General features: G+C 41.7%; 1 protein-coding gene across 1 annotated transcript in view; it reads left to right on the forward strand.

Moving 5' to 3' along the window:
- The first annotated feature begins 268 nt into the window (after positions 1-268).
- Positions 269-25,081, forward strand: part of LOC108035935 (uncharacterized) — a 71,822-nt gene continuing 47,009 nt past the window's right edge. The window contains exons 1-3 of the mRNA XM_017111725.3: positions 269-778; positions 20,860-21,127; positions 21,449-21,585. Of these exons, the coding sequence (XP_016967214.2) occupies positions 20,860-21,127; positions 21,449-21,585 (405 nt within the window). The 5' untranslated portion in view covers positions 269-778. The remainder of the gene's footprint in view (positions 779-20,859; positions 21,128-21,448; positions 21,586-25,081) is intronic.

The following is a 25,081-nucleotide window of genomic DNA, read 5'->3' on the forward strand; positions in this document are numbered from 1 at the left end:
CGCGGGAGCTTTGTTTTTGTTAACCTTGCCTAACGACGAATGGCGAAAACAAAACAAAAACGCGGAGAGACGCAGCGACAGCGCGAAAGGGGAGCACGTGCGGAGCAGAGAGCGCGCGTGAGCTGCGCCTGCGCAGAGAACGCGCTGACTGGAAGCGGGAGAGGCGGAAAGCCGAGAGCGGCGAAAGCTCTTGGCCTGCCTCTCGGGCGTCCAGGACTCGGGTTTGTGGCCAAGTCATTACGTTCGCACGCAGTAGTTGGAACAAGGACGCGTTACGTGCAGAGTCCCAGCGCGCAGCCCGGAAAATCGCATGGAAATCGCCCAGCGCGCTGCCACCAGCGGATAAAATTAAAAATTGAGTAAACGCAGCAGTGTGAAAATTGCAAATTATTCGGCTGCCCCAACCGAGAAGTTTCGAAGTGCACCTGTGCGTTTGTGTGTTCTGTGCCCTCCCCCGGGAAAATTGTGCCAAATCAGCAGATAGTCGTTACGTATACGCAGCGTGTGCGGAGTGTTGTTTTATTGATTGCCAGGCAGTGAGGCCACACTTAAGCCAAGGGAAAATGCTGATGAAACAGTGAGGACTCAAAGAGCAGCCTCTCCGCCGAGGCTCGAGCAGTGAAATGTGTGCAGCTGACAGTCAAGGTCGCCGCCGCCTCATGTCGCCCACAAAAACGTAGGGACCCGCAGCAGAAAAACAGTAATAATAAAAACAAACGAAGCGTTTTCGCCAGGCAGTCCGAAGTCATCAGCAGCTCATCAACGAAGCGAACTTAAAGTAAGCAAAGTGCCAAGTCAGTCAAAAATCGAAAATACCTTACGTGCCCCAGGCAGGGGGAGACTCGGCGAGGAAGGGCGGTAATCCCACCGAGAAGGCAGCCTCCTTGGTGTGTGTGCCGCAAGCTTATCTCCTCGGTTAGACACACATGGATACATTATGTACCCTGTACAAAGCGCAGATACATCTCTATGTGGGGGAGCAATCCTTAAGCCGGCTACAAAGACGGGTCTGCGGCAGCCTCTTGTCGCCGGGGTTTTGCATTCTTTTTGTAGGACAACGAACCGAGTATCAACTGTTGGATTATTTTTGTATTGGTTATTTTCGTGCGCCCCGGCTGACACAGTTTCTGCAGCCTTTGTCTATTATTTGCGGCTGTGACTGCATTACAGGTAGGCCTGCCAAACGAACTTCGAGACAGGTCAGGCCACAGATTTTCGGATCGAGTGCCTGAGTAATGAAAATGTGGCTTTCTGCTTTGTTTTCGAGCTTGTGGCAGGCAAGTCCCTAATGGAATTGAGTGGATGGCACACACAACGGATGGCAGAGACATTTAATTTAAATGTTTAAAAATGGCAAGCACTGAGCAGGACAAAAAGAAGTATAAGCCATGTTGGGAAAATCAATGGGGCTGCAAGCCTTTTTAAAGAAATACTTACGAGGGAAATAAGTATACCAATTTGTGTTCTTAGGGATTTTAAAACACGAAGCGTCTACAAATGAAACAAAAATTTAGGAACGGTTCAGAAGATACAGGGGGTACCTACCGTATAGGTAAAGTATACTAATAGAGTTTTTTAGAAGATTGAGAGATTGAGATTCCGTGACAATACATTTAGAAAGTGTTGAGTTCAAATGTCTGAGTACAGTTTTACAGGCTTCTGAGAATTGCCAGTTCCTAGAAATGCTTACTTGCCATAAATTTCATGGAAATTACTTCAAACAAATTCTTCTCATGCACTTGTTATATTATGTTTTAAGGGAGCAAACTTTTCTGCTTATCAGCGTACCCTACAGTTCAAGTTAATTTTGCTTTAAAGATTGTTGATGGCGACCCATTATGCGTTACATACACCCGCCCTTTCAACTTTGTCATCGTGCGAATACGAGAGAAAGGAGGGGAAACATCAACTCACATCAAGTGGAGGTTCCCGCCCACGTGGCGTATGAGTTATGCATTATGGCTTGCCGCTCGAGACTTTTCCCCAAATATATTTCCATCATCCCAGGCACTCTGTTTGCTCTACGCATTACGACAAATATTTGCCCATCGGACGAATATGTTGTCTTCTGGGTTTTTCTGCTGTTGTTCTGCCTTCTTTTTGTGATTTTATACATGCTTGTTACTTTGGCTTGTGAGCCGTGCGAGAACGAGGTCAGAGCTAAAATCTAAGCCGTAAGCTCTAGCCAAAACAGCTGATGTCAGCAGAAAATGTGTGCACGAAACGTGTTTTTTGTTTCAGACTCTCCTGAGAACTACACAGAAATAAAATTCAGAGCATAGCTACGGCTTGTAGAATACGTTTTCTTTGCGATTATTAATCTTAAGAAGAAAAGGTTAAAAGGGAATCTTGCTTATCAAATGGGACTAGATTATCAGGAAAGACGTACCTCCTCATTATTTTGTACATGTGGGATATATATTTCATTTCGTTATTTAAAGTTGGTCATTTTAATCCGATGGATTGAAAAAAAGTTACATATTTGATCCCATTCGTGGCCGAATAAAGATTCTTTAAATTGCAAAACAGCATCTTACCGACGATAAGGGCCAGTTGAATTTGTTCAAGTGCAGGGGCGGACGTATAAGTCTCAAAAAGTGGGCGTGGCCCTGGAGGTGGTTCTCCAGCAGCCACTCGACCATGGCCCAGAGCAGTGTCAAAGACTTTTTGCGGGCTCTGATTTATCAGTAGTGCACCCCGCAGGCGCCTGCACCCACTCCGCTTAGTTCTGGGTTCTCTGGCATAAATTAAGTGTTTATTTTGGCTTCAGCTGGGATATCGTTACATTTTATGCATGCCAAACTCCCCCGACTGGTCATCATAAATTTGTTTTGTGCAGCCCGCTTTTAGGCGTTCCTTGCAGTGTGCTTTTATGGGTGCAGAATCGAAAGTATGCCAAACCTGAAGGGAAATGCTTGGAATTGAGAAAGTATTCCCATCGATTTCATTCAGCCAGGATTTGCGAAAATTTATCACTTCGTAAAAGTTGTGGAACTATGTTATTAAACCGGCAACGGCAATTACTCAAAGAGAAATCTTTAAATTGATAGAGACAAAATCCATTTATCAGAAAGTATTCGCTGTTTCTAAGCATTACTTTGAAATAGTTTTCTAAAAAATAGTAGACATTTTAGCATTTTGACTAATAGGTATGTTTGGAATTTAAATTAGCATTTAGAGGAAAATAAAGTTAAATTTTTTTACTAAAATAAATATTATCTATGACAAAAATATTTTTAGTAACAGCAATTTTCTACACATATTAAAAACTTAGTTTTAACCTTGTTATTATTAAATCGTATGATTTTGTGGCATGTGTAACTTAATTTCAGAAACAAATTAGTTCAATCTTACTATCGACTACTTGATACCTATTCCTATTTAACCAATTTCAAAAATATGTCCTTCTTCCCGTATAATATTTTTGAACGAATACAATTTACCCTCTTTGAGTAACGGGTATAACGACACAGTGGAACACATGTACTCATGCAAAAAAGTCTATTTCGGCAGCTCTATTAATATGACTAATAAACATTTGTGTTACCACTCGGGCGCACACACAAGATTCATGTTATTTTTATAAGCTTTTTCCATATTTAAAGCTAATGCCGTATGCACATTTCAATCTCGAAACCTGGGAAAAGCAAGGAGAGGTGAAAGGTTGTGGGAAAAAAGGAAACTCTCGCTGATTTATGTGCTAGTTTTCCTGGCGATTTCTCGTTTTTTTTGCGCTTTCCTTTTCCTTTTTTGCCTCTCTAACTAGTTTTTGAGAGTTGTGCAGAAGCATTTTACTCCAATTAAATTTTCATGCCATATGAGCATTTCGCACAGCAACTGGGACAACAACAAGGCCGAGAGTTGCGCACAGCGCGACGCTATTTTCAATTTCCGCTGCACAGAAGTACAGAAAGGAATGCGATTTTTAACACAATTTCACTTCGCCCGGCGAACAACAGGCTGCGAGTGTGCCACTGTGTGAGTACTTGGCATAGAAAGCGTCGACGTCTAAAAACAACAGACCAAACCCCATCGAAAGCCCATGCCCATCCCATATACGGCCAGTTCCATCCGACTCGAAACCCGACGGCCCGACGACCCGACACGGCGACCCAGAAACCCTTCGCCTCACTCACCGACTGACAGTTCAAGTCAAAATGCCCTTTATTGAGATTTAAGCATTTTTGGGTCATTTCCGAATTGTGTTTGCGCAACAGAGATAGCACTGGCCGGGTGAGAGGGCACGGCCTGCGCTTAAATATTAAAAACCTTGTAGCAAAACTACTGGGAAGCCCGAAAATCAATAGCCAACAGTGGCCAGAGTTGAAGGCTAAGCGTGGCCCCTACAAAATACAAAATACAACGAGGCAGGAAAAAAAATTTAGCCAACAACCAAAATGGGCATTTCGCATGCATAGATACATGAGACCTGCGGAGGATGGCCGCACATGATGAAAAAGGATTCACATGACTGCGAAAAAGGAAAACGAGGCGAGGAATGAAAAAGGAAAAACTTTTTGAAAAGCTTGTTTTATTGGCATTTAGCCTCGGCTTGTTTGAGAACACAATATAACATGATATTGTAATGTAAATAGTTAAGCCAACACTGTTTTTTCCCAGCAGTGTGTTTTAAAGTAGGACTCATAACAAGGGGGCAAGCGAATCAATGAATTTCACGTTTTCACATATTTTTGCAGCAAAAAGATTTCTTGTGTACACGTCGTCAGATCAAATGTTACAATTGTTTCACGAACTTGCACTTGTACTTCTAGTAAGTAAAAGTTTTCCCTTGCTTACAAGTCGTTTTGCTAATGTTACAATCGTTCCAGGAACTTGTGACATAGATGCTGAAATAGGTTTTTTAATTTTCAAATTGTTATTTTCTGTTAGTCGATATTACCATATAGGATGCTACTGTTTCCCTACAAAACATAGAGTATACATTTTTCTCTTTAATTCCTAAATAGATTAAAGATAAGAAAGTTATATTTCTTTATTATTTTATGTCTAATAACTAAAATTATTTCAGTCGCAAATTGCAGTCTCTAAGGGCTTACTGTAATGTTTACAATATAAACATCTGATTAAATTGAACCGTAATGAACAAAATATCTTTACAAAAAGAGTAGGAGTGAAAAGGAATATGTACAATTTGGCCAAGATGCTGTATCTAAATGTAAAGTTTAAGAAAGGAGGATTATAACTACAGCTAATATTAAAAAGCAAGGTCAGTGTTTTCGCCTCACAAAATCGATGTAAATTACTTGGTACATCCCATAATAGGCCCGAATTTCCCTTACGACATCAATCAACTTTAAGTATCAGACATATGTAGCACACCGTTAGCCGAATGCAGAACCGGGACCCATTTGCTGGCAAACTTATCAAATCTAAATTACCATAATGCGACCGACATTTTACTCGGGGCTTCCGTGATACTGGTACTTTCACTTTGACTTTGCGACCCCAGCTAGTTCGTGGGTCCCCCTCCGAGGGGGCCTTCTTTGGGCCATTTCGGCTACTCTTGGCCCTCTCGCGTGCACAGGCTTAATATATCGCGGCCTTTAATGTACGCTCTGCTGTTTGCTCTTCGCCTTGCATGCTGAAAATGGAACTCGGAACTCTCGGGGTAAAAACAAATTACATATGAGCTAGCCCCGTTTTCCGTTTTCCAACGCCCGCCCACCCCTTTTGCCTTTTCGCAGTCGCTTCAAGGCCACAATAGCGGTCAGGCGGTAGTCGGTCAAAGTTCGCTGTTTGGGCCTAGCTCTGCAATTATATTGTACTGTGCTTCCTTTTTCGGAGGGGCAGACGCTCGGCTCTAATGAAAAATGTTCGCAGCAGAGCGGCTGCTTTTCATGTTTTCATAAATAATTGAATTTCTCGTTTGGTTCGGCCTTTGTGTGCGGCACGGCGAGGGAAATGAAATTGAAATGGGCACAGGGTCGCCACTAATTAGGAGCGTATTTCACTGGACTTCGTTCCCAGAACGGATGCACTAAACTGGCAAAGAAAGGAGGGGAAGCGGTGGGGGCGGGAAAGTTCGAGGGTCTCAATTCAAGTTGCTTCTTGTCAAGTTGCTGTTGCCAATTATGCAAAGTTTTCGGAAGCAACTTGACGTGGCCAATTGCAAGCTGGAGCACTTGGCCTGGCCCTGAGAGGGTTCGGTGTTTTTGTTTTCGATAGTGTGCCCAGTGGCCTTTTGACAAGATAAGATGCGGAAACAAACAAGCTGTTCTGAAGCTGTCCAATAATATTTTGATATTGGCTCTGTTTTGTTTATGATGGCAAACGTTAAATACAATGAAGTAACAGAAACTTTTGCAACGGTATTGATAACTTTTTATGACGCTACATTTGAGAGAAATTGCTTTTTGAAAATACTAAATTTGAGCTCTCTGGATTATTGATTAAAAGGGGCTGCCACCTCGTCACCTGGCAATTTTGCTTGGCGCCAACCCCTCACATTGTCGACTTCGCCACAATTACCCAAAGCAACTGAACAATCTGTAAGGGAATATATAAAACTTGGTCCTGATTAAATCGATGACAACCTTTTCCGGCAAGTTTCGGTTTGCTTCTTGTTTTTTCCAAAGCGAAATTGAACTGTGCCATTGGCAGGCCCAAGAGGGCTGTTGTTTGTTGTTGGTAGTTGGCCGCTTTCCCGGCCCGCTGCCACGCCCCTTTCTCCTTTCTCCTTGGAGAGATGTAACTTCTACGGGCTGCTACGTGTCCGTTGCGCTCTGTTTGCGTGAGCCGGAGAAATGCAAGGACCTCTGCGTCTGCGGCGCGTCCTCCTTTTTTCACTCACATGCCATTTCATTTTCCGGCTTTTCTATTTCTATTTCAGTTTTTATTTTTGTTGGGGCCAAAGTTTATAAGTTTCGCAGGATTTTCTGTTGTGCCATCGGTTTTGGCCGCTGTCCCAAAAGTCAAGCATCAATTTGATCAACTCTTGGCGCCAGTCTTTAATATGTTTTCAATTTTTTGCTCCTTCTTCTCGAAGGCATCCTGCAGCTCCTTCATATTTCGGCGAAAGCCTCAGCCAGTTTATTGTTTTTCTTGCTCGGAGCTTGTTACACGCCATTTAGTTTCACTCTGCATATGGAAAAGGAAGAGGAAAATGTTCTTCGGAGCCACAGCAAATGCGAAATGAGAAAATATCTCGACTGCGTTTAAAATGTTCCTGCAGATTGCAATACTTTCTCGCACATGACGAGAAGTTCGGAATGATTCGCAGACAAAGTTAGTTTGGAAGAGAATTTTGTTGGTCACAGCAATTGCTTTTTGTGTCTCGTCCTGTTTTTATTGCCGAGCAGCTAATTTGAAAGTTTTTGCAGAACAAGAAATCAAAGGATTGATGCCAGACAAATGGCAGAAGTCGCATAAATCTCATTGAATTCGAACCTGAAATAAATTCGTCGGTTGCCAAATATTATTTTATTAAAGTGAATTCAAATTTAACTGTGGTTATATACATATTTCCGCTGTCACACATTCGGTTTGGCGATTGTTCGATCACAATTCCGGCCAACTGGCACCAATTGTTATCTATTGTCCTTGCTTGGTGGTTGTCAAAAAAAGCCATCAATTAATTTTAAAAGGGGAATTATGAATGATAAAAACTTCACATAAGCCCGTTTATAGATACGCAAACAGTAATGGAATTGAAAAGGAAAATGCTTGAAAGCCCCCAAGCAAATTTGAAACACTTTGTGAGTTTTTTGTGTGTCGTAATTTGATTTGCATAAAAACTAAATAAATTGCAAGATAAAACTCCACAAAACCATGACGGCAAGTGCTCAGACAAATGAAAAAAGAGATACGTGACACACAGTTACTGGCCACAGAAAATCAAGTGCCAATAAATACCAAAAATTGTACAATAAACACGCGCCAGGCTAAAAGTGCAGGGTTGTTGGAATTCGAGGCGAGTGGATATCAAACATCGAGCTAGTCCATAAACATCTGATTGGCAAGGGATAGCAGCTCTGTGGATGTGTATTTGCTTCCACAGGCAATTTGTGCAACACTTAATTGGAATTGATTTCTATTGACTTTTATTTTTGAGGCAGTAATGGAAGAAATATTGTCTGCGCAGGTATCTTATTTTATAAATATTATGCAAAGAATCGACTTCACTGCAAGAAACAGTTGTTACTTACTTTGTCCGCTTTCAGCTCATAAATAATCGAAGTCTTTGAATCAGAATTGTGAATAATTTATTGATTACGAAAAAGGGCATTGCAGATTAAGATAGAGCAAGCATTAACCGGTTTCATTGCCTTAAAGCAGCAGTTGTATATTAAAAATCTCCAGCTATTGATTTTACAATTAAGGAACTTTTTAACGACTATATCATGTAACTTACAAAAAATAATATTTATTAGCTGTCTTTAAAGTGTCAATCCGACAGCATAGCCAAAAAATAATATGGTATCCCGTTCATAGTAATTTAAATTGATAAATAATCAATAAGAGTTAGTAAGATGTTTTTTGCAAAAATGGTTTTCAGTTTTACAAAATGGCGGACGGCATATTCTTCTCTTTGATTTCCCACAAATACCGCAACGATGCGAATGCCAAACTGAATAGCCGTCCAATCACGAACTCCTCTCTTTTCACTTTCTCCGCCTGCCGTTCTCTGGTGGGAAATTTCCTTTTCTAATAGGCGCCAATATCGCTTTGATTGCGCGCTAACCAAAAACTAGGCCATAGTGCAGAGCAAAAACAGACGACGACAAAAATTGAGGAATTGAGGACGTCGCCGCTCGCTCCTTTCTCCGCTTTCTCCCCCTTTCCCACGCTTTCTCCGCATTCTCCCCTTCTTCTGCGGCAGCTTGTCAAGTAGCTGCTTCAGAGCGCACTGTTCTGAGCAATGTGGGCTAAGTTGAGCTCTGCTCCTCGTCTATTGATTGCATTAAAGGCGGAGAGCCGGGAAACCAACGAAATATTACGTATACGTACATTAAAATTCAATTTACGTCCGTTCGACTCAGCTGCTGCCGGCTGACAGTTTGAACTTTAATTAAAGCCACCAACGACAGGGTGATAAGGGTCATTGATTAGGAAACATGGCCGGCAGTTCAATTGGCAGGCACGTGTGCGGGGCTTATAAACGGGATGAAAAAACTACGAAATCGACACACACGCCCCACAGAAGGCCATAATCAAACATCAGCAGGGAAAAGGTAAATGTCGCTAATGTAATTTATTGTTCGAGGTGTCGCCACAAATTGAATCGACGTTCGGGCGAAAAGTTTACTTGGGTTCCGCTGGGTTAATTAAGGAAGTATACATACCCTAAACCTATATAAGAATGTACCATATAGTTTTCAGGCATTATACAAATGTATTATATATTTTATACAAGGTGTCCTTTTAACAATTTTTGGCCACAAATACTGCCCAATAAATTAGTAATTTCCGGTTTATTTTTAAATTCAAAAGGTAAACATACTAATGTTCATACCCTCTTCGCGGAACCATTTCTTCGAGTGGCTCTTCATTAAGCTACTCGCGGAGTTCAGGAGCAAGACATTGCCAAAAATTTTGACTAATTAAGTCATCCGCCGAGGTGGAGCTGCCTCGTGGCTGTCTGACATTCTGGCCGTAATGTTCGGGTGACACGCAAACACGTAGACAATCAACGGCATCAGCGGCAGTGACAATGGGGATCCCTGCCATTCGGGCCGAAACAGAATAATTCCGAGTCGGGCTCAGCATATTTGAAAGTTTTGTCGCAGGACTCCGAATGGCTGTTACTGCTACTGCCATCATTATGGTTATTTGTCAGCATTAGTGCAGTTGGAAAGTGGCGCTGCCTAAACAAATTAGCACATTTTCATGTTGTTATGCAATGGAACTGCTAGTTTCCGTTCTGCCCCAGCCCTTGCCTTTTCAGGTGACAACCAGGTGAAGTGTCCCAATGAAGGTGAGAGGAAGTGGCAACAAATGGGCCGTAGCCATTAGTTGGGCCGCGTGGAATTCGGATTTTGGGACGCCTAATGAGGGGCGTTTTGCAAATGAGGGGTGGAAATCTGAGTAATTGGGGCAGGATTGTCTCCGTTGGGGTTGCTCCTCCAGGTAAATTTATTCTGCATATTTTTGAAAAATGGATAAATATCTTGGAGTACTGCCGGGTATTAGCCGTTAATCTGATACATTGGATAATGAATACTGGCCCCTATTAGTGTAGCTTTATATTCCTTTAATGTTATGTAATTTATTTCCTTACCATACTCTCCGGCGACCAACACGGTTTTTTTTGTACAGTTTTTTATAAGATACATATTTTTAACAAAAACTGCATTGCATTCAAAGCTCACCCTAACATTTAATTAAACAGAGCGAAAAAAGTTATCAATCAAATTAATTGTGTTACCTCTCGGAAACTACATAAAAACTGTGCTGGAGAATGTAATCAACTCAAATTTCAATCAGCTATTAAATGAAAAACCTTCCCGGCTAGTTATGCGCATTTCACATTCCCTGTTTTATGGCAGACGCATTCCCCAGATTCCCCGCTTTTTACGTACTGTTTACATTCCGACTCTCCCCCTTTTCACCCACTTGGCCCACCTGGCCCTCCTATGCTTTTAATTAAAGCCACAAGAATGCAGCACACTGGCGAAAAACAAGAAAAAGAGACACGTTTTACTGCAACCAATTAAACCATAACGCATACATTATAATTTTATTTTTATTTTAATATTTATGTGTTTTCCGGCATGCGCCCCAAGTGAGTGACTGACTAGGTGAGTGTGTGTGTGCCATAAAACGGCGACCAATTACTTAAAACTACGAAAAACCCCCTCCAAGGTCCCCAACTCCCCGAAGCCGTAGAATTTCCCTTCGCAAATATAAATATCACACCTTTCCACCGCCCACACATCCGTTTTAATATGTATGGATACATCCTAGTTTTCCTCCAAGACAATGAACGCCACTACAACTACAACTACAGGCGCTGCCGCCCTGGCTGCGTGTAGTGCAGAGTATTGCGAGTAATCAAAAATGCAAATCGAGCCCATGAATTTCGAATTAGTTTTCAGCCCGGCAGGACACGGGCGGAGGCGAAAGTGGGCGGGGTGTTTAGGCCACGCGGAATTTAGGCTAACGAACACACGTACTCCTCCACGGCCGTATCTCTCGCCCCCACAGCTGTACGTGTAACAAATTTGTATCAGTTAGGCCGTGGCCAGGAGGATTGGAATCGGAGGACCCGTTCCCGGCAGCGTTTACCTGGCTTGCCTACCAGCGTAACCAAACCTGCAGAACGAAAAAAGGCAAGCACACGAAAATAGTTCACGGCACTGCGCGTGAGGCAACAGTGGAAAACAGAGAGATGGCTGCGTGAGGCCAATTAAAGCTGCGTATTTCGACGGCCAGGAGCCACAAAGCGCTGGAAAAAAGACATAAATATAGAACATAAATGTTTGAACATAGGGGAACGATTTCTTATAACTATTTCAGGACTACTTTAATATTCGCAAGTCAAAGATACACATGTTGAAATTTTAACTAGATGTTCAAAATGAAATTCCGGTTCCAACTGGTTATTATAATAAAATACTTTAATTTCGTTTAGTATAATCGAGAAAGATTTTATAAAAATTTACTATTTTAATACTGTCGATTTGTAGAACTTCACGACCACGTTAATAATTTTTAAACAGATGTTCAATAAAATACTACAATTTCATTAAGTTGTATCAATAAAGATTTTGTAAAACTACAGTATTTTAATACTGTCGAGAGTTCGCTTAAAACGGATATCGGTGGTTAAAACTCTACCACTTGAATATGTTAAACTTTAAAATCTTAAAAAATATAATTACACAGCTTAGTTGAGTTTAAACTTGATTTATTCTTTATATCGGAATTTTTTGTTTATAAAGCGAAAATTAGGCTTAGGTATTTTGATAAGTTAACTTCAAAATACCGAAGTAACTGCTTGAGTTTTCTTGGGAAACTTTTCTGCGAACATTCACGCGGCCATCTCTCCGGTCCAGATCGAGGCTCACTATAAACCGACCTGAGGCCCGTGATTTGTGGCCTCTGTTGGTTTTCGACTCGGGATCATCCAGTGCCAGTGCCTCACCCATCTCCATTTGCCCTCGATGTACGTGACGCGCATTTCCGCAAGTCTGCCTATCAAATATAAAGTGCCAGCAATTTATATTTCAACGCAGCGGAAAATGGGGGTGGCGGCGGAGTTCTGGCAGTCAAAGCCAAGCAAATCAATGTAAATATTTTTAAGGAAGCGCCACAGAAAAGGAGGAAGCCGAAAGGTTAAAGCGTTTGTGGACTGGAAATGCAGGCCGAGTCAAGAACTGCATTTGTCGGCTTGCGGAGCTTTCCTTTTATTTTCCGATTTTCGTTTTTTCGGTTGGCTTCTGCTCCTCAGCCCACTCCCAGTGGCATTTTCAATTTTACTTTATATGCAAATTTGGCATTTTGTAGCAACTGCTGCCATTGATAGCTCTGAGTCTCCCTCTCCCGGTCTGCGCTATATTTTCAGTTGGTTTCCGTAACCCATTCGGGCCCGGGTCTTTAAGCCAGCTTTACTTGGGCTGCACTGCATTTGAATTTCTATAAATTTTTCATTTTCCATTTAGTTGCCATGGCGCACCACAAAATAAAGCGAACATTTGTTTCCAACACAACTAAATGCCCCAAAATTCTTGTGTTTACGGCTGTTTTTCTTTAATTTGAAATGTGGGCGAATATTTTTGAAAGCGAGGACTCCGAATTTGAAACAAACGCATGGCACACACTTTGGCTGCTTTGTAAATAAATAAAATATGTTCAAATGGGGGATTGAACTTTTCAGTTTGCCTTGAATTCTTTTAGTAAATTTTAACTTGGTTTTATGGGACTTGAACCTTTCACTTTAGGTGTTACTCATTGTAGCATCTAAAATGCTATAGATTTTCCATAGATTTCCATATTGTTTAGTAGTTTTGGATAATAATCAGAAAATAACAGTACAGTAATTTATGTCTTGTATTTTGCCTGCAGGGCTGAAATGTACCAAAAGAGCAATCGATATAGGAGGCTTTTAGACCATATGTGCCATAAATAGGCCTAAAACTATGGCACCCAGACACGTCATCCTCGTTCGTACACCGCCTAACAGCACCATTGCCATTAATCCGGGATACTCCTAAAGCCACCGCACGTAGGTGGGGGCTTTCGTCCCCTGGAACCACAACGCCCCGGAGTCCCCCTGGCCCCACTCTAATGGCACTCTGATGCTGCTAGCAAAGTCTAAAAATCCGACCGAAAACTGTTTGCCACCGCCCGACTCTGTCGCCGCCGCTGGCGATGGGCAAAAGTGTCAAAGTGCTAAAGTATGTTCAAAGATTCATAAGATTAAATGCAAAAGCCTACGTCGCGCCATCTCTTTCCCCTAGCACCATCGTGCCTATTGCTATCCCTAGTTGCCCTTGCGGTGTCTGGAAGACACCAATCTTCTGCTTACCCAGACTGAGATAGACTTGTGAAAAGATACAAAGCGACTAGATATTCTATTGCACCTCTATTTGTCGTTGCGGTATCCAGAAGGCACCTGTACTTTGCTCACCATGGGTAACCCATACTTTAAGCCGCATTAGTTTGAAGTACAACCAGCCGGGAATTTTTTTTTTTTTTAAATTATATCTTTGGGGTTTTTTTACATATAACCTTCTACGCTTGGAAATCACATATTTTTATTAGTTATGAATTTTGAATTTAATTTTTTCAAAATCGGTCGACTAATAGGAAGGATCTGAAAATTGGGTTGAAAATAATATGAAACAAGAAAGGAGGTTAACTTCGGCAAGCCGAAGTGTGTATACCCTGCAGTTATAAGAAATAATAAACTTTAGTAACACCGTGTGAAATTTTAAGGGATTGTTGCTGATATTAAAAAAAAAATTCATCTTTTTTTCAGACTATTTTTTTTTAAATCTATATATAATATAATATAATATTTTTAAATTTTTTCCCCAATAGTTCCTATGGGAGCTATAAGATATAGTTGTCCGATCCGGCTGGTTCCGACTTATATACTACCTGCAATACAAAGAAGACATTTGGGAAAGTTTCAGCCCGATAGCTTTAAAATTGAGAGACTAGTTTGCGTAGAGACGGACGGACGGACGGACGGACGGACGGACATGGCTAGATCGTCTCGTCTAGTGACGCTGATGAAAAATATATATACTTTATGGGGTCGGAAACGTCTCCTTCACTGCGTTGCAAACTTCTGACTGAAATCATTATACCCTCTGAAGGGTGTAAAAAGACTAGGTACTTGAGAGGAACAAATATCTTATAAAACTGTATTCAAGATTTTTCATACGCTGACATCGGCTAGCCCGAAAGACTACTGCAGGCACTCACCCATTATTTCTTTTAAACGCATGTAAGACGTGGCGTATGCGCAATGTGTGTGTGCGCCCGAGACGAAGGAACTCATTATGAACAGTTCGAAGGAGGCAGGGAACTGGAATAAACGGAGGAGGAAAGCCACGTCTAGTCCTGGCGCCGAGGGCTACCGCCGACGTCTGGCCAGTCCTTGAGCTCACCTCGAGACTTTCATTTGGCCCGGCCAATGCATTATACTGCCTGCATTAGCTTGGCCCAAAAGTTCGTTGCCCCACGGCCTTTCATCCCCCTAGTTTTTTAAAGGAATTATAGCGGAGATAGCGTGAATTTCAATTTTCTCCTGCTTCGCCTCTTTCTCCGTGCGGAATGCCCGGCGTAGTGAGCGCGAAAAATTTAAATGGAAAATGCTCATATGCAATTTGTTTGAGAGAAAAGCTGAGGGGTTTCGGCCCTTTTTACAGTTTGCCGGGCATAAAAATCCACGACGGTCTACATTGTTGTCAGTTTGCAGCTTTGGCTACAATCGTTTGCTTTACGACCACACCCACACATGCCGGCAGGACAGAGCATTTGGCATTTTATGCGAAATGTTTGCTCGGCGAAGGAGCGTCGGATTCGGCATTATAGTTGTATGAGGCCGAGCCCTGCCCTGGGCCACCATCTCCAGCTTCAGCTGCAGATTCCCGCCATTCCACTCCCAGCCTCGGCTTTAAAATTAAGTTTACATTTTTAATGTGCAAAAGTCTCGGGCCCTTCGCCCTTCGAACTGCGTCAGTTTTATGTTTGCCAACTTTAATGGTCATGACTCTTGGTATTTCTGCTCGCAAGTTGATAGTCAGCATGAGAAATAGTTCAGAAAGACATAAGGAGCAGGAGTATGTGGCAAATAAGTCATATCGTAGGGCAAATGATGGGGGATAAGGATAGGGTCTACTCCAGGGAGTTTGATTAAATTCTGGGCATGCAGTGGAACATTGTAAAAAATAGGAAACCTTGTTTCGTAATCATTTTCTGTTCCCCCAGCATGTGTACATTGATTCAATGTGTTCCTTAAAATAACATCCTTTTTTTAAGGTAATGAATTCGAACTTATTGTAATTTTATTGGTTCAGTATTTTCAGTATGAGTATTTTTTTCTTAATTGCTTAATACTTTGACAATTCCCTTCTTAATAACTGAAACCATGAAACTGAATGAATCTCCATGCCATTTATAGATTGATATGCACTTTGGAAGCGTTCGCTCTACCAAACCCAATCATTCTCAATCAAACGAAAAAGCCATTTTTCAGATTTCAATTGTTTAATCGAAGGGTACAATTCAAATCTGAAAAATGGCTTTTCCGTTTGATTAGTTGGCCCTAGCTGATTCCCAATTATATGCTACTCATACGCCGCATGGTCCGCCGCGACATTCATCAGGGCGTGTAACCAGCCGCGAACTCCCATATCTCCCCCTGGGCCCTCGTTTTTCCCGCCTTGATTGAGCCGCGTTGGCCAAATCACGTTGCAATTGCCACAGACGGAGCTGGAGCGCAAACGAGAGGAGAAACGAGACTCATTAGTCCGAAGCGTGATGCGTGACACCAACTTTAAATTGTGCAAGGACAGGCGACAGGACCTCCGCCGTCCTGCACTCCCTCGCATCCTGGCCAGCATTTCCCATTTCCATCACATTGCAGCGTAATCTTGGCCATTACTCAAAAAGTAGCTTCGCACGTAGACTGCGACTAAAAAAGAAACGCGGAAAAATGGCAAGCACTGCTACACCAGAGAAAAAATGTTCTTATAAAATATAATTTTGAATTTAAGTGCAAGCAATTGGGGCGTAGAACACACGCTTCAGTCAAATACGTTCAACAAATTTTTTATTTTTAAATGACTATTTAATGCGGTATCTTAAATTTAATTCAAATTTACTGTGTGCTCTTTTAAAATACATAACGAAATATTTTATAAAAATAAATGTCAATCTAAATTTTCTCATTTATATGTATAATTTGAGGGCTTACAACAAAACCTAAAACAAAGACCTAAGATCATTACTTAAAAACCTAAACGCCTCAATTTTTGCTGGTGTATCCAGGCTCTGCGGGTGACATTCTCAGTCTGTTTGTCTCTGTGCCGCTTTGCCCGGCAGCACCTCCGCCTGGTCCGCCCCATCCCCAGCCTCCCGCCCCTCGACGTGAGCCTCTGTCATCGCCACATCGCCTTTGAAATCAGCATCCTCTGGAGCTCCCCTGTGCCTCCCCTAATGGCTTTGTTATGCTAATTTCTTGACGCCTGCTGGCCATCGGAGTCGCCTTTTGCCCCTCGGCCCTGCCGACTTTTGATGCTGTTTCTTATTAATTTAATTATAAATATTATTCTTTTCGGCTGTTGTTTTTCGGTGGCAATTCAGTACCAGGAAATGGAAGAATTCAAATGTCCACATTTGCAGCGTGATTTTCAACTTTTTGTCGACAAAGAATTCTAAATTCAGTTTGGTGTGCACTGCACTGCAAAAAGATACTTTGCAATGGATCTAGATTTTAATTATTTTAATTTGTACGCGTCTCTTGTACATTTATTTAAATAATGTTTGTGATATATTTTATTCCACTGAACATGTTATTTTCAAATCAAAAACAGCTTACTCTCATGTATTGTAAACCCACACAAATAAGACAATCTTAGCAATGCATTGAGATCCTCACAATTGATACAATTCAGTAATTATTTGAGGGCTTTCAGCATTCACTTTCTGGCCCAGATGCGTTTATTTACTGCTGTAGGATTGAAGGACATGGTTACCAGTTGCTTTCCCCATTTCCTTTTCGAAGGGCTTGCAGAAAAAGCGAGACCTGCCATTTGGTGAAAGGGACTTAGCTGGAAATCCTTTCATAAGCGTCGCATAAATTCTTTGTCAATTGTGGCAGATTCTTAGCCATCCAGTGTGTCAGTCGACCAGTAGTTTTTTTGAAGCTTTCTCCTCTATCTCTTGCCTTCTAATTGTGCCATGTGTGTCCTGGTGAGGTCTTCAAATTGTAACTAGAATTTGATTGAGCCCGGGCATGAGAGTATATTGATGGGATTAGCTCAGGAGAAGGCGACTGCATGTGGCCATAAATGAAATGAAAGACCTTTAAGCCAGGACAAGCTTTAGATGCATGTGAGCAAAACGCATTGGGGTAATTGGGGATTCTGTCGACAATTGGTTCTCCGAAAGTGAAAGGATTAAAGGCAAAGTAAATCGTGAAATTCTTAAAGCGAATCGTAGGCGCATTTAAATCTGATGCGATTTTATATAGGAGTTACGATATAATTTACTTTTCTATAATTATCCGATCGGCAGAAAAATGTGAATCTAGATAAGATTATAGCTAGACTTCGGAACTAAGTTTAAAACACTTTGCTAGGGTAAAATAAATTTACAGAAGATAAATTAAATGTGCGGCTAAATCTTAACTAACAACACATTTGTTAATTAAAGTTCTACTAGATATTTTCTCAGTTTTTGACAATATTGTGGAGAGTGTAAAAACTTTTAAAGTGAACCTTGGAAGATCGTATGTTTTAAAACGCCTGCCGGTATAGAAGCTTTTTCTTATAGCTACCAAAGAAACACCAGGGTCAAGTTGCCTACATCTCGTTGTTTTGTAATTAATATTTTATATTTAAATAATAATATTTCATATATAAATGCAGACATTTTACTTTTGAAAATGTGAACCGTTTTTAAGTATTTCGCTCTCGAATGCTCGTTTCCATTCTTGTTTATTGGTGAAGGTGTGTTTTTAGTGTTCTTCTGTTTGTATTTATTCAAGTATTCTCCTCCAGCGGTCGCCCATCCAATGTTTCTTCCTCGAGCTTCTTCCATTGTTGGTGGCCGTCCTTCTTCCGCACTCACTGGCCCGTTTCTGGCAGTGGTCGCCCCTGTTTGCTGGCATGGAATGGCTTAGGAATGGCTTACAAGCCGCTTCCCTGTTTTTTCCTGGCTCTGCCTCTTGCCCGAGGGACGGCTGGCGCTGCAACCGATTATCTTCCGACTTCCTTCCTTCTTCCTTATCGCTGGTATTATCCTTCCAGCTCGGCAACAGCCTTTTTCATGATTTCCAGCTGTTTGTAACTGCATTCTCAAGGTCAATCAAACGGGGAGCCGGGCGAATATGCATTGAATTAAGTGAGCGATAGTCGTATTTTTGTGGGTCCTTGGCCGAAAACCCGGAAGAGCATTATAATTAAAATTCCCCGAGCCCGTAGTCCTTCGGCCCACACATAGGTGCATTCCCCTACAGAATTTAGATGTCGTTTTACCAGAACGGCCGGGTGTTTGTGCGCTCGACGTTCAAGTGAAACTTTAGACATAAAAGCCAGACCCCTTGAAATCCTTTTTTCCGTGTCCACCCTTTGTTGTTGCTGGCTAAAACCGTGCAGACATTTGGACCTAACTACTTGAAGTTTTATGCCCCGTTTCTTTGCTTCGTTTCCCTTTTCTCCTGCCACATGGGAGGACTTTATGGCGCATACGTGTGGGTTCCTCGGGGCGCATATTGAAAACCCAGCATTGTTATGACTTTGAAACAAACTGAGGGCGAAAGCGTCTTTTCTCCTCAGCCCTCAACCTAATGGCAGGTGCAAGAAAAAATGCGAGGCAGGAAAAGCGAGCGGGAATAAAACTGCTATCGGTCTGCGTGCTCAAAAGCGCACTTGATTGCTCAAATCCTTTGTGTATCCCCTTTTAAGCCTTTTGTTTTCCATTATGCGCCGGAAGTGTTGTAAACACTTCAGCACAGGACAGCAGCCAGAGCCACAGTACCAGCCACAGCAACAATAACAGTAAACCGAGAAGAACTAAAGGGCAGGGAAAGTCCAAGTCCGAGACGGCGTCTCAAGTCCCACTTCCTCCTACACAGCCACACCAGCTTGAAGAATGATCCCAGGATGAAAGTCGCATGACTTTAATAATTTAAAATTGTTCCCAGTGACAAACAAAACTTAAAAATATTTCTCAATTATAAAACCATTTATGGTACATGAAAGCTGTAGGTTCAAACTTGACCTGATTGAATATATTTTATGAAGTTTAGGAAAATGGAAAATCATAAGATTTTATTGCAGAGGCATACAAAATAATACCGATATTGTGAAACATATTGCTAAATTGTTTATATTTCTATGAAAACCTTCGTTTCTTTTTTAATATTTTATGTGACTGAGAATTAAACAAGGCAGATGAAAGATTAAAATTAAAAGTGTATAAGCTCGGGAAAACATAAGACCAACATTATTTGTGTGTGCTTGTAGATTTTTAATAAAATGAAGCAGGAAGCAGGCGCACGGAAATAAAGCATAATAATGTGGCTGACAATCTGGGCTGGGAAAAGATGAGTTGGGGGAAGGCGACGCGTGCCAAACGGGAAAACACTCATAACGCTTGGCTCCCCATTTTCCCGGTCCCTTTCTTCTGAGTCGGACCCTCGTGGCTTTCTCCTGTCAATATGTTTCCCGCTCGAGTTGTGCTATAATTGTGCGCTCCCTCCCCAGAACGCTTGCCAGATACTATGTGTGTCGTGTGTGTGAGTCAGCGGGGATAAGAGTGGAGATAATGCCAACCGGGACACTTTCAGTTACTTAGCCCAAGAAACTGGGGAGCGTCTGCTGCTCGGGGACTGAGGGACTGGAGGACTGAGGGACTGAATCTGACCCGGGCCTCTTCTTTCCCCCTTTGTTCCCGTTGTTTTAGAGACTTACAAGTGGCCAACGAAAAATATCCCAACTGAAGCTAAAATAATTAGCTGGGGGCTAAGCAGAAATTGCAGAAAAATGAGAAGGCCACAAGGGGCAGTTGCTAGGGATGAGAGGAGAAAGTGGGTTTTAGGGATGAAACAAAGACAAGGAACTCGAAACGAAGGCAGGTGAGGGAATACTTGAAGGCTTCGGCATTTAAACCTCACCCAAGTTTGCAGGAACTTTATGGGACTGCACATTTTAGTGTACAGTCTAATGACTTTGTGCCCTTGTCTGCACTAGTTAAAGGCTATGTTTGAACACAAATTAAATGGAATTTTGCTAATCAAATATCTAAATAACAAACTCAAAATCGTTTCCAAATTAAGTTATTTGAAAAAAGAAAATAAATTATTAGTAACAACATTAGAACGAAGACTTAAGTAACTCATCCTCCATTTACTAATCTGGTTAATAGTTTAAATTTAAAAATTCAAATTCGAGCGTTACATTTAAATGTTCCATCTTTGTATCGGAATTTTGCAACTTAAGGGGTAAATACTCACAACTCCCTCTTTGTCACGCACTTGCTTCCTGATCTGCGGGGCAACTCGGGGTGAACACCCCTGCCTGCTTAAACTCGCGCCACTCATCTGGGTCAGCTGGCGGTCGCTTCCTGCGACTCACCGCCATCTCATTTTCCGGCTGACAGGAGCGCTTTGATTCCAGCGCATCGCCTGACAATTTGTTGACTTAACTAATCTCCCCCTTTCAGATGCCCAGGATGGGGAGACGTCACAAGCACTGCCATCGGCTGTGCGGTTCATCTTCATCTCCGCTGCAGCGGCTGGTGGAGCTACAGCTCCTGCTGCCGGCGCTCCTGGTCGTCCTGCTGGCCACCACCCTGGGACTCGCCTGCCGCGTCTCCGAGTTCTCCTGCAAGGGCAGCGGGAACAGCGGCACCATCTGCGTGCCCCTGGACAAATACTGCGACGGACGCAGCGATTGCGCCGACGGCAAGGATGAGCCCAAACATTGCTCCGGTGAGTGAATGCAGCCTGCTGTCGTCCGCCACTCTGCTGGAGAGGGTTAACAAACAGTACAGTGAACTATCGAAGGAGCGAACTGGGCGCACTCTAAACTACAAAAGGCATGAATCAATTTTTTCCTTTTATTTAGTTCGCATATCGTACTTAAATGCAATCCAAGTTTCTATAAGCATACGTTTTTACACTTGGTACTTATACAAAAAAATAATTTAAAAATTAAGATGAGAGCTCAGCAGGTTCACCTTCGACCGTTTACTGTAGTTTACACCACTGTCCCTCCGACTCACATTCTACTTTTTTGAACTCCTCCAACAGTCTGCAACCGTACATATTATGGCGATATCGGACGCACCTATGCCATAAAAGTGCCAACGCCACAGTGGAATAAATTGCCTTTCCTCTGTCACTTGACATTCACAGCATCCGGTCATGATCAAGGCGACATCGTGCAGGTGAGTGGGGTGAGGGTCCTGAGGGGTAGACGATAGTGATGGGTCCTAGCTAGGTACTCCTGCGTAATAATTCTAATGTTTTTATTTGAATAATAACTTGTTTTAATCCAAATTTTACTTATATTTAAGAGCTTTTTATTCTATGAGGTTTTATTTTTTTGTGATTAAAAAGAGTTTAGAACACATTTGTGACAACAAGTAATTACATTTAACATTTAGTTAAATCTATTTTCATGACTTCTTTTAAAAGCATTTTGGAACATTAATAAGTAACTAAATACTATTAAACCTATAAGAATTGGTAAATGTATAAGTGATTTTAAGGATAGATGAAGGATATTTAAAGTGCTTTTCACCTATAAAATGTTTTATATTATTATATCATATTATTTTTTATATATTTTTTATGAAGTTCAAATCAATTTAAATTGGAGCATGTTTCTTGGCAGTATAGCCTTTTTACCTCTGCCCCTATCTTCTACCTTTCTCAACACTGGTGTTTGTGGTGCCGAATCAGTGGAGTGTTTGCCCGCCTCGTGTTGTTGTCCGTTGTCCGTTGTCCGCCGTCCGTTGTCCGTTTGTTGGCTTTCGTGCGCCGTAGGCCAAAGATTAGCCGTGCGTCAGCGAAATAAAAGTGCAGTGCACACACACCCATACTCTCGGGCAGGAGGACCCCTCCTGGTCCTGGCGGGGGAGTGCACTCTAACGGGAACCGACGCACCAACGCTCGCAGACAGCGCCACGCACAAATGCACCGCCGTGAAATATTCCGAGACACATCCCCCGTGCCCAACAACGGCAATCCGATTTGTACATATCGCATGAGGAGCTGTCTGTGGCTGCCACCCGGACGAGGTATATGGGTTCTGTCCGGAAAAGCACAAGTTAATTGTAGTACGGGGATAGCGAAGAAACTTTAGTGATTTAAGCTAAGATAAACAAAGTTTATTGAGTCGCTAGAAAATAGTTTATAGGAGCATTGTACGACATCATTGAAGTTAACTGAACTACAGTTTATTAAATTCTATCAGATTTTACCTTTAAACTTTATTTGTTTACAAAACTGGCTTCATTTAATTTAAATGCCAAATTTCGAATTTCAAATTTTTGAGGCTTGACTTCTGTATTCCCAATTTTTCTTTAATAATTTACTTTTCTCTGTGTAACCTAAAATAATGTAAGGACGCGTATTTTAAATGACCGAAAACTAAAAAACTTTCCAGATATTTAGAACCATCAAATGCCCAGACGCAACACGTTTCAGACCTAAACCAAATAGGACATGCTTGGTTTGGCTTAATACATTTTAATATGAAATCAAAACAGAGCAGTCTTACCTTTTATTTTTACAGTTCATAAATCCATTTATTTGTAGTGCTACTGCCTTGATATATAAGCTCTAAGATCTTTTACTTATGAGACCAGAGAACCTCTCAGAAAGTGGTTGAAGGATTTATAGTGATTCTGCAAAAGTTTTTATCGCTGAAACAAGAGCCAAAAGTAATCAAAAACGGGAAGTGTATGATTATAGTATATGGGCACTCGGTATTCCGGTAAACGTTTCCCAATTTCCAGGGTATTACGAAACTCTGAGTACCGCATTCTCGCTTTCTCTACCCTCCGTTCGTCCATGTTCGGTAGAATGTCTCCATTTCTCGCATTGGCGGCATATCTCCTGACGTTTCGGGGCTCCGGCATTTGGTGCGTGCTTAATTAGGACTTCCAGCGATTGCAGTTGGATCCCAGTCAACCGTCTGCTCTTAAGGTGGAGCGGAGCTCTTTAAACGCCTTTGGGGACACTGAAAGACGGAAAAATAGCAGAGAAGGCCGATGCGGGGTAGACGCAGAAATGAGCAAACAAATCGAATAGCACCGGGGAGGGGAAACACCCACGTTGACAATGAAATTAGACACGCTTCAAAACATTTTTGGCGAGCTGTCAGAGAAATGTCAATTTCAATTTCGAAAATAATTGATTTCCCCTGCAATTTGCGTAAACATCGCAATGAGCAGTTGAGTCCCAGGAAGTGGTAGTCAGCAAATCTGTTCCCCGCTCCCAAGCCACCCCATTTGCTCCTCAAATTTCGCCAATCCGCCTGGGAGTCCCGAGCTCGCACATTTGAATAAGTATGCGGGATGATGTATGCAAAATGTTCCTTCGTGGGCTTTGCACCTTGCACAAATCTGTCATGCATAGGGGATAACTTTTTATTTTGTGTTTCCGAATTTGTAGACCACTTTTTGCGAAACGTGGGTACACCTGAAAAAACAGTATTTAAATAGTGGGTGAAGTTAAGTTAAGTTACCGATAGTGAGAACACAGTTCCAGCAATTGTGCTTCAATAACAAAATTCACCCCAGAATTTAATTGAAATATAGAATAATACAAGTTTTGAAAGCAGTAGTAACATAGACAGTTGTTAAAATATTGTGTAAGGAAGAGTTGGCGTTTCTTTCAGTTCACTTTTCTTCCTCACCTCTTCATCGCAGCATATAAATCATGCGGTTGGCTTTCAGAGGCTTCCCTGGGTTTTCCCGCTTTCCTTCGATTTTTATATATTTTTTGCTTCTCACTCGGGTGCGTCTGTGTGGGAAATTGCTTGAAATAATAATGTTAGACATTGGCGCGGCGAGAACCAGGGAACCCTTGTCGGTGATGTTGTCTGTTTGTACATATTGATTGATGATTGTCAGGAGTCCCAGACCTCCGCAGAAGGGAGAAGTTTAAATTGCCTGGGACCCAGCCAGTTACCCGTGGGCCAATTTTTAATGGAAATACTTTAACCCAAACTCGGCAACATGTTGGCTTTAATCAAACAGCCGACAGCACCAGCTATTTTCGTAATTAAAGCTAGTTTTTCACGCCACCTAATGGACGGGAAAATGTATGCAACAAATCAACCAAAGGAAAACCTTTTTTTAGCAAAAAAGCAGACAGAACTTCGCATAAATCAAGCCGTTTTTTATTACAAATAATTTGAGTTTACCGATCCAAGTACTTATTTCTTTTTACCGAATTTATTTATTCATTTTCCATGTAAATTATGGATTTTTGATAATATTTTATTGCCCTTTTCGTGGATAAGTCTTTAAAACATTTAATCAAAGGGTGTATTTGAAATTCTAAAAAACTAATTTTTTGTTAATATTGATATTGCTCTTTTGTGGACTACTCAGTTAGCTATAACTGGTGCAATGTTGAAGAGCTTTTTGAATTTTAGTGGTCAAATATGAAACGGGTTGACACCACTGGCTTAAAGTTTATATTTAAACAGCGATGAAAAGTTTTCGTTAAAGTTTCTCACTTTGTCACGTCGAAGACCAAAGAACTTCGAATGCAAAAAACCATAAAGCACGAGAGAACTCCTTAAAAAGCATACACTACACATAAATTATTCTTCCTCATTTGCCCAAGAGAATTTCCGGGGCGAGAAGTCCACGTAGAAGTCCAAAGCAAAGTTGCAAATGCAAAAGTTTTTCAGAAAATTTTCCACTG

The sequence above is a fragment of the Drosophila biarmipes genome, chromosome 3L, assembly GCF_025231255.1.
Source record: "Drosophila biarmipes strain raj3 chromosome 3L, RU_DBia_V1.1, whole genome shotgun sequence".
Lineage (NCBI taxonomy): Eukaryota > Metazoa > Arthropoda > Insecta > Diptera > Drosophilidae > Drosophila > Drosophila biarmipes.